Source organism: Eurytemora carolleeae, unplaced genomic scaffold, assembly GCF_000591075.1.
Source record: "Eurytemora carolleeae unplaced genomic scaffold, Eaff_2.0 scaffold30, whole genome shotgun sequence".
Taxonomy (NCBI): Eukaryota; Metazoa; Arthropoda; class Copepoda; order Calanoida; family Temoridae; genus Eurytemora; species Eurytemora carolleeae.
In genome coordinates this window covers 278,243-289,394 of record NW_019396243.1, presented here as the reverse complement: position 1 = coordinate 289,394, position 11,152 = coordinate 278,243, and the positions used below count along the sequence as shown (strand labels likewise).

The 11,152-nt window shown below is 35.4% G+C and overlaps 1 protein-coding gene across 1 annotated transcript in view; it reads left to right on the top strand.

The window, feature by feature from the left end:
- The window catches only part of LOC111699185 (NADPH oxidase 5), a 55,795-nt gene that overhangs the window by 22,039 nt on the left and 22,604 nt on the right, over nucleotides 1–11,152 (top strand). The window contains exons 4-8 of the mRNA XM_023469788.1: nucleotides 3,101–3,201; nucleotides 3,872–3,989; nucleotides 6,131–6,246; nucleotides 7,986–8,109; nucleotides 8,994–9,144. Coding sequence (XP_023325556.1) covers nucleotides 3,101–3,201; nucleotides 3,872–3,989; nucleotides 6,131–6,246; nucleotides 7,986–8,109; nucleotides 8,994–9,144 — 610 coding nt within the window. The remainder of the gene's footprint in view (nucleotides 1–3,100; nucleotides 3,202–3,871; nucleotides 3,990–6,130; nucleotides 6,247–7,985; nucleotides 8,110–8,993; nucleotides 9,145–11,152) is intronic.

Here is an 11,152-nt window from a genome sequence, read left to right as displayed (position 1 = left end):
GATGTAAGAAACTCATAAGCCTGCCAAGTTTATGCAGATTATCCAATACGAGATGTAAGAAACTCATAAGCCTGCCAAGTTTATGCAGATTATCCAATACGTGATGTAAGAAACTCATAAGCCTGCCAAGTTTATGCAGATTAAATTTTCTCTAAAAGTCTATATATTTCAACCCTTAACATTTGTTTGTAAAACAAATTAAATCCATTTTTACAATGCTTTACTTTTTCGATACCATTGAGTATAAGTAAGATATAAAATGCATAATTCGTGTAGGATTGATAAGCGGAAGAAGGGGGAGGGGGGGGAATTACCAGGGGGGGATTAACATGCTAGAATTTTTGAATGAGAAGGTTCCCTGGGCTGGTAAACCTGTATAAATGACAAATTCTAGTGCAGTTTCCCAGGCTTTGGTAGAATCCGACGTTTCTGTTTGTTTAGAACAAACCATGGTTTGCACAGATAGGAAAATTGGGTTTATGTTCAGAGCAAACAATAGTTTACACAGATAGGACACGGGGTATTCTAGTTTGCATAGGAAGGACAAGAGAAGTTTATGTTTAGAACAAACAATATTTGCACAGATATGACATGGGGAGTTTATATTTATAACAAACAATAGTTTGCACAGATAGGACAAGGAGACTTCTTGTTTAGAACAAACAATGGTTTGCACAGATAGGACAAGGGGAGTTTATATTATAACAAACAATAGCTTGCACAGACAGGACAAGAGGAGTTTATGTATAGAACAAACAACAGTTTACATAGAACCGATCTCTGTTATATTTGGACACAGCGTTTTCTTTTTACTTGTCAATCTTAGACAAACAAAACTAGGAGACCTTAATGCGTGCATGGAACAACATCGTTTGATTTATACAGTACACAAATACTTTACAATTTACCCTCCATTAAACGAGGGTATTGTCTGATTTACTCTATATTCCAAGTCAAACGTGGTTTATAAAAATTCGAATTTTCTGCGAATTCGTAAATATAAGTAAAAATCGCTGATTTTTACTTATATTTACGCAGATTTCCTTAAAATCTAAAAAGAAAGAGCGATAAAAATAAAAACATTCAGACATTTTTTCTAAAGATTATGACTTTTTATGAAACGTTGTGTGATATACATAAACGAGGCTTGAAATGTATTCAATAAGGTTGGAAATATTGAATATAGATCAGTATCTTATCATTTATTTTTTATTCATAAATGTTAGATTCCCAAACTAGCCCAAGGTCAGACTAAACCTTTAATTCTTTGTTGTATGTATAATATGCATATAAGGTTGTGTGAGTTGATGGAGGGGGGGGGGGGTTTAGTATGTATATGAGTATACGGAGAACGCAGAGCCTAGAAATTGAAATGTCATGAGAAGATACCCCGTGGAGAGAAGTTAGTTTTGTTGGCAGGAAGCAGAAGTATTGACAGAACTCAGCTCCCACTCAAAATATCTCATTCAACCTCCGTTCTTGATGAACTCCTGCCCACCTACCCTCTTCTCCATATACTTCATATAAACCTGTCAAATAAAGAGGTTTAGCTCTGATACTCCAGGATATATATAAACCTGTAAAATATAGAGGTTTAGCTCTGATACTGCAGGATCTATATAAACCTGTCAAATATAGAGGTTTATCTCTGATACTCCAGGATATATATAAACCTGTCAAATATAGAGGTTTATCTCTGATACTCCAAAATATATATAAACCTGTCAAACATAGAGGTTTAGCTCTGATACTTCAGGATGCATATAAACCTGTCAAATATAGAGGTTAATCTCTGATACTCCAGGATACATATAAACCTGTCAAATATAGAGGTTTATCTCTGATACTCCAAAATATATATAAACCTGTCAAACATAGAGGTTTAGCTCTGATACTTCAGGTAACATATAAACCTGTCAAATATAGAGGTTAATCTCTGATACTCCAGGATACATATAAACCTGTCAAATATAGAGGTTTAGCTCTGATACTTCAGGATATATATAAACCTGTCAAATATAGAGGTTTAGCTCTGATACTCCAGGATATATATATATATATAAACCTGTCAAATATAGAGGACTAGCTCAGATACTTCAGGATATATGTATAAACCTGTCAAATATAGAGGTTTAGCTCTGATACTCCAGGATATATGTATAAACCTGTCAAATATAGAGGTTTAGCTCTGATACTCCAGAATATATATAAACCTGTCAAATATAGAGGTTTATCTCTGATACTCCAGGGTATATATAAACCTATCAAATATAGAGGTTTAGCTCTGATACTCCAGGATATATATAAACCTGTCAAATATAGAGGTTTATCTCTAATACTTCAGGATATATATAAACCTGTCAAATATAGAGGTTTAGCTCTGATACTCCAGGATATATATAAACCTGTCAAATATAGAGGTTTAGCTCTGATACTCCAGGATACATATAAACCTGTCAAATATAGAGGTTTAGCTCTGATACTTCAGGATACATATAAACCTGTCAAATATAGAGGTTTAGGTCTGATACTCCAGGATACATATAAACCTGTCAGGCTGTCAAACATAGAGGTGTATCTCTGATACTTCAGGATACATATAAACCTGTCAAATATAGAGCTGTTTAGCTCTAGTTCGCAAGAATACACGTCAGAAAGAGGGAAAAATGTGATGAATTAAACTAAATAAATGAAATAAAACAATATTTTAGCAAAAGAAAAATTGAGATTGCCGGGTCATGCCTTTGCATTTTGCTAGATAGGATAAACACGCAGATACTTAGATATACTAATCATATTCAGCTCAATGGGTTGCAGAACTATACTATTCATTTTTCCAGGAGTAATTGAAATTAACTGTTTGGTCGTAAATTACGATTTAAGCTATTTTTCCCTATAAAAGTCAATATACTCAACTTAAAATCTCAAAACTAAGCTAAGAACATTCCCGTGGTTCTCCCAAGTTCCTCCATCAATTTGTGAGGCAAATCGGTCCAAGGGTTCATGAGTTATGATCGGACATCCAAGCAAACAAAAATACAGAGATTATTGCTTTTTATATATAAATACGGGGCATAGTTCTATAATTGTTTTATTTCAGGAGTTCTGTACAAATTTATTTTATCTGTTTGATGACTGGAGTCAAGGGTTTCTAGTCCAGGATAGATGGATTTCTCATCTCAAGAACACTTGCTCCACCAGGTTTGATTTATACTCTTTGTTTCAATATCTTGAGTCCTGGGCAGCACCAGGAGTTGTCCCTGATTCTAATCTTGTTAATCTGTGTATAATAGTTTCAATTTTTGGAATATTTGATCTAAGTCTCCGGCCCGCCCTGATAACACAAGGTTTACCAAGATTAATGGAAAGAGAACTTGGCTCCTGTATCCGTCCTAGCTTTATAGATCTTTCTAGATAAACAGTGGGAGATGGAGGAGGATAAAATATATGTATTTCTGTATAGCTACCAGATTTATGGATTCATACCGTTCTCTATATTTCATATTAGTACAACCACGGAGTAAAGGATGAATCTAAGAAAGACCCGGAAATAAAGAATCTAATGCTGGAGACTGTTAAATTCTATATTTTGTAGTGAGGGAGAGGATGAGTCCAAGAGAAGCTGGATCTAGTCCTGGAGACAGTTTAACCTATATATATTGTAGTGAGGGAGAGGATGAGTCCAGGAGAAGCATGATATAGTCCTGGAGACAGTTTAACCTATATATATTGTTGTGAGCGGAAGGATGAGTCCAGGAGAAGCATGATATAGTCCTGGAGACAGTTTAACTTATATTGTAGTGAGGGAAAGGATTAGTCCTGGAGAAGCATGATACAGTCCTGGAGACTGTTTAACCTATATATATTGTAGTGACGGAGAGGATGAGTCCCGGAAGGACCAGGAGAAAATGGATCTAGTTGAACTCCTGGAAGCTGTAACCTATCTTGTCTGCCAGGATAACCCTGTCTCCCCTGAAACCTTCCACAAGGTGAATATTTCATTTATCTAAACCATGTTAGTTCATGTAGGAATAGATTTAGCTTCGCCTAAGATTAATAATGGTTTTAATTGGTTTAAGTTTAATAAATTTAAACCTAATACACCATGATCACTAATTGAGTCCTGGATGCAGGATCTAAATGGCTTGATCACGATCCCGGTCACGGATACGTTCTCAATCTTTACTTTTCTCCAGTTAGTCCAGTAACTCCCCTTTCCCTTCTCTAATCCTATCCCTCTCCCCCTCCCATTTAACACTCATCTACCCCTCTCGTCCCATTCAACACTTATCTACCCCTCTCCTCCCATTCAACACTCATCTATCCCTCTCCTCCCATTCATCACTTATCCACCCCTCTCTTCCCATTCAACACTTATCCACCCCTCTCTCTTTCATTCAACACTTATCCACCCCTCTCCTCCCATTCAACACTCATCTACCCCTCTCCTCCCATTCAACACTTATCTACCCCTCTCCTCCCATTCAACACTCATCTAATCCCTTTCCCTCCCATTCAACACTCACCTACCCCTCTTCCTCCCATTCAACACTCATCTAATCCCTTTCCCTCCCATTCAACACTCACCTACCCCCCTCTCTCTCATTCAATACTCATCCAATTCCCTCCCTTCCCCTATCAAAACCTAATCTATTGTATTTCTCCCTGTTCATGTTTATATTGTACTTTAATTGCTTTTATCTTTCCATCCCTCCTTTCCTTTTATCCTCTCTCAGCATGTATTCCCTTACTCTTCTTTCCTCCTCATCTCTCCTCTCTTACCTTCCTCTCTCATTATTCTAGGGGTTGGTGGGTGTGGTATTGAAGGTTGATGTATATCGGATTGACTCCGTCCCGAACCCCATAAATCTCCATCTTGAGTTAGAACTGAGATTCGATTAATCTAATCTTCTGGTCGGGGGATGATAAATCTTCTCAATAAAACAACACAGTCATCCTGCACAGCAGTCTTAAACTCAAATATTTTCAAGCAGTGAAAATAAACATAAGAAGTACACAACATCTAAACCAATACATGTTCTTAAGTACTTTAGCTAGAACTAACCAGAGTACATGGAGCTTATCTAGAGTACCTGGAGTAACTCACAGTACATAAATCTAACTCCAGCACATAGTGCTTAAAACCAGTACATGAAGACTCATACTAGTACTTGGAGCTGAAACCCTGTACATTAAACTTAAATAAATCCTTATAACCATTAGATCTGGTCTAGTCGAGGTGTAGTAAGTAAACTAAACTAATCTGTTTAGATCTGGTCTAGTCGAGGTGTAGTAAGTAAACTAATCTGTTTAGATCTGGTCTAGTCGAGGTGTAGTAAGTAAACTAAACTAATCTGTTTAGATCTGGTCTAGTCGAGGTGTAGTAACTAAGCTAATCTGTTTAGATCTGGTCTAGTCGAGGTGTAGTAACTAAACTAATCTGTTTAGATCTGGTCTAGTCGAGGTGTAGTAACTAAACTAATCTTTGTTTAGATCTGGTCTAGTCGAGGTGTATAAATAACTAAACTAATATTTGTTTAGATCTGGTCTAGTCGAGGTGTATAAATAACTAAACTAATCTGTTTAGATTTGGTCTAGTCGAGGTGTAGTAACTAAACTAATCTTTGTTTAGATCTGGTCTAGTCGATTTGTAATAACTAAACTAATCTTTGTTTAGATCTGGTCTACTCGAGGTGTAGTAACTAAACTAATATTTGTTTAGATCTGGTCTACTCGAGGTGTAGTAACTAAACTAATATTTGTTTAGATCTGGTCTAGTCGAGGTGTAGTAACTAAACTAATCTTTGTTTATATCTGGTCTAGTCGAGGTGTAGTATATAAACTAATCTTTGTTTAGATCTGGTCTAGTCGAGGTGTAGTATATAAACTAATCTTTGTTTAGATCTAGTCTAGTCGAGGTGTAGTATATAAACTAATCTTTGTTTAGATCTGGTCTAGTCGAGGTGTAGTAACTAAACTAATCTTTGTTTAGATCTGGTCTAGTCGAGGTGTAGTATATAAACTAATTTTTGTTTAGATCTGGTCTAGTCGAGGTGTATAAATAACTAAGCTAATCTTTGTTTAGATCTGGTCTAGTCGAGGTGTAATAACTAAACTAATCTTTGTTTAGATCTGGTCTAGTCGAGGTGTAGTAACTAAACTGATGAGATGTATAGACAAGGATATGGACGATATAATTACTGTCGAGGACTTCATGTCGTTCTTTATAGTCATCACAAACCCTCTGTAAGTAAAATATCTGTTTTCTATGGATTCAGTTTGTTTATTTGTTCTAATCCTTAAAAGGGATTGTTTGCGTATTTTCAGGTTACCCTCGCTGCCAAGTTTCCTTAAAGTTAATTTCTCTCCAAAAGTGACTTGCGCATTTCTTGCTCATCAGAAGCCCTGGCAAAATTATCTGAATTGAACACTTATCCAGTCAGATTTTGGATAATACTTCAAGGATGCCATTATAACGCGGGCATTGTCATCCATGCATGAAAGTTCACTTGAAATTACTCGGATAGTCCCTTTCATTACGCAAAATTAAAAATTAAATTGCGACATTTTGTATTTGTTAAAATTTAATCACAGAGTTTTCCATCATTTAACAGCAAACTCAATGAAGGCTTGGTTTGCAGTATCTTTATCTATATCTCTGTTTACCTGTATCTCATTATCCAATTATGTTTAAATTCATCTTGACGGGATAATAAGCCAGACCTTATTATTTATTTTGACAAGGTTACTTAACGAGTTTATCTATAGTAAACTAATATACTCAGTGAACCCTGATACTAGTATACAGTATACCCTGATACTAGTATACAGTAAACCCTGATACTAGTATACAGTGTACCCTGATACTAGTATACAGTAAACCCGGATACTAGTATACAGTATACCCTCATACTAGTATACAGTATACCCTGATACTAGTATACAGTAAACCCTGATACTAGTATACAGTATACCCTGATACTAGTATACAGTAAACCCTGATACTAGTATACAGTATACCCTGATACTAGTATACAGTATACCCTGATACTAGTATACAGTAAACCCTCATACTTGTATACAGTATACCCTGATACTAGTATCCATAGTAAACCCTGACACTAGTATCCATAGAATACCCTGACACTAGTAACCATAGTAAACCTTGAGTATCCATAGGCAACCCTAATACCAGTATCCATAGTAAACCCTGATACCAGTATCCATAGTAAACCCTGATACTAGTATCCATAGTAAACCCTGTTACTAGTATCCATAGTAAACCCTGATACTTGTATCCATAGTAAACCATAATGCTAGTATCCATAGTAAACCCTAATTCTAGCATCCATTATAAACCCTGATACCAGTATCCATAGTAAACCCTAATACTAGTATCCATGGTAAACCCTAATACCAGTATCCATATAGTAAACCCTAATACCAGTATCCATAGTAAACCCTAATACTAGTATCCATAGTAAACCCCTAATACTAGTATCCATAGTAAACCCAAATACCAGTATCCATAGTAAACCCTGATACTAGTATCCATAGTAAACCCTGATACCAGTATCCATAGTAAACCCTGATACTTGTATCCATATTAAACCCTGATACTAGTATCCATAGTGAACCCTGATACTAACTAAAGCCTAGAATCCAATGAATTATTTCTTAAAACCCTGATAGAAGAGTGATGTTGATAGTGAATACTCCGGGATAGAGCACACAGTATGAGGGGGGTATATGGAGCAGGGTTTGGAGAATAGGGATCATGGTTCACTATGCTTAGGTCGAAAGGTTAAACGGGTTTCCAGAAATTCCTCTTAAACTGCGAGGTTAATTTACCTCAGAAGCTGCTTTATAATTAATTATGCCTACTTATATAAACGTATATCCACTCATTCATTCATCCTCAAACCGTCTAAAATGCGCTAAATTATGTGTTTAATCAATGTAAAATAATTGAATGTAATATCTAGGGTGCGTGGAGTTCTTAACGAAGAGAATATACAATGGTTGGAACAGGTTTTCCGAGAGAATGTTGGTAAAGGAAAAGAAGAATTCACTCTGGATGAGTTCAAAAAAATTGTGCCATCGAAAAATGTAAGTTTTTTGTAATTTATCTGAGTAAATATACATTCCCCCTCCCCCCCCCTCTAACGGCCCGTCATTTAGAGGAGAGAAAAATATACATTTGAATGTCCTTTGCATATAATTACTACGCCATGAGCAGCTTGGACTCAAAATTAGCGTCAGTTAATATTTCCGTTCCTTGTTTTGACGAGACCTGACGCACACACACTAAAGCGTACAGATAAGAACCTGGAAAACCCAATATAGGCCAAATGGCATCATTGACAATTACTGACGCATCGACAACTTGGCGTAATCAAACACAATTTTAAAATGACGCATCGACGAACTGACGTAATCAAACACGTTTATAAAATGACGCATCGACGAACTGGCGTAATCAAACACAATTATAAAATGACGCATCGACGAACTGGCGTAATCAAACACAATTATAAAATGACGCATCGACGAATAGAAATATTAAGACATTGATTTGCACATCGGCCGCACTAGATCTAGACAACTCTGAAAGTTAATAATCAAATTTTTAAAAAGCCTCAACTTTAAAGTGTCGCAACGCCCTGGCCTTTGACTTTATCTCACCCACACACTTATTGTTTTTTTATAACCCTAGACATAAATATTTTAAAATTGTAAAGGAGTAATTGGCAAAATACTGATAGATTTTTGCGTAAGAGCTTGAGCTGGTTTGCAGTGGCCGACGATTCGAAAAACTGACGATTTAATTAATTGATTCATTTGCGATCTGATCAGTGATTATTGATGAAAAGACAAACAAACTAAGGAATGGACATTTAAATTAATGATAAGAAACACTGCCCCAATTCAACCGAAACCGATGCACAGACAAAATAGCCGCTAAATCTGCTGAATCATAGAATTTCTTACAGGAGTTTTTTGTTGAACGGGCATTCCGAATTTTCGACAAGGACGGAAGCGGAACCGTCTCTCTGGCCGAGTTTATAGAGACGATGCATCAGTTCTCCGGACAAGGGGAGGACGAGAAGATTTCATTCCTCTTCAAGGTCTACGATCTAAACGGTAAGATTTTAGATATTTTAAATTGGATAAATTCTTTTCTTTTTCTTCTTAAAAATCCGGAAAACTACGACAGTGAGTACAATATCAAAAGTGCCGAATGTTAACATTTCTTTCACTGTCTCTGCTACACAAATCCGCCAGTCTCTTTTAAAGAGAACCCCCTTAGATGAAAATTTACGAACCTAACTTGCAAAATTTGAAGAAATTGGATTCGATTAAACCATGATATACAAACAGATATCTAGAGAGGTGTGGATGGATAGATAGAAGGATAACTAGACAGACGAGTGAAGGAGATCATGTTGGATAAGATTAAATCTCTGTTATCCCGTCTCCATGGACTCTCATAAACATTTATTCTAATACAGCGTATCGTAATTCTTTAAACCTCCACATTAAGATGTCGCACTAGAATATTAAAGCAATATACTAGGACAGTTCTATAGTTGCTTGGGCGTTTCTACACTTTAGAGACTGCACTTGTGCAAAGTAGTCCGAACCTTCTTTCGATTTGCCCAGGTTTGAGGGAAAAGATCAATTCTGGAAGGTTTTAAAAATTACAGGGTGTACATAAACCTGTGTGTAAATAGTAATAAATACATGAAACTTTGGATGAAAGGGAAAAATTTGATATTTTTTTGTGATTGACGCAAAAAAATTAGTTTCTAAATTCTCATGTTTATTTTGGCTCCACTTTACACACTGTAAATTTAAGATCCTATATAACCTTTCCGCCATTTTTCATGGCATCCATATTTACTGGGCACATGAAACTTAAAGATGTAAAATGCTCTCAATCAATTCCTTTTTGCAGTCAAGGGTCTGCCAACATATTCATGTTGGAGGGAAAAATCAGTGTTAGATTCGCATTCACCTTTTTCCCCAGGATCAAATTATTTTCTCTCCACTGCGGGTAATTGGCAGGTTTTATGGTATTATACACTAATTGCAAATACTTTTATATTTCCTTGAAGGAACATGTTGGCTTTATTTCAACTGATCCTCTGTCTGATTCCTAACGGTACTTATGGCTATGTGAATATTTTTAACTTTCCATGTAGAAGTGTCTTTCGGATCTATACATGCAGTGTTTGTAATTAACTCTTCATATGGAAACTAATTTGATGTTACTTGGATACTCCATTTAAGCTTATTGGTTCAACTTGTTCTTTGCTGTTTTATGAACATGGCAGTAAGCTGAAGTAGATCAAAGCTCGGATTTTATGAATAATATTGATTCAATATTATCTATTATATACGTATAGAGGATTCAATATTATCTATTATATACGTATAGAGGATTCAATATTATCTATTATATACGTATAGAGGATTCAATATTATCTATTATATACGTATAGAGGATTCGTCTCCAGAATCCAGTGTTTAAAGATTACAGATTATTGATTTACTTTTAATCAATCACATTTGACGGATGAGCCTCGATAAAACCACCCTAAAGATTTATAAACTAATAAATTAGAGATTTATTCGAAACATATAAATAAACTTTGTTAACTGTAGAAAAATATTGTTTTTAAGATGTATTAAAACTGCAAAGCACATCTTTGATAATTAACATGATTTTTCATAAAAAATGAACTACATATTTTACATTTTTATATTGAAAAACTGCTAATTTGACCTAAAAAATATCATTTTACAGAGAAATCAACTATTTCAATTTAAACCGGTTTTTCTCATTTTTAATTTTTTAAACATTCTTGAAATGAAGAAATTACGTTAACCCTGTAATTTTGATGATTTTATCATTAAGGAATTCGTAATTCTCATTACTACATAATCACAGGGTCTGCACATATTAAACGTCTGTAATAAAGAGCCATGAAAACTTGAAATAGTAAAACCTTAATTCTTTTAATATAACAATTCGTCATTAGTACGAAAACCATAGTCTGTAATTAGGGGAGGCGCTTCTTATACTGCTACCGGTTTGTGGCTTAATAGACGCTATACTAAATTCTTATATTTGGATGGTAAACCCTGA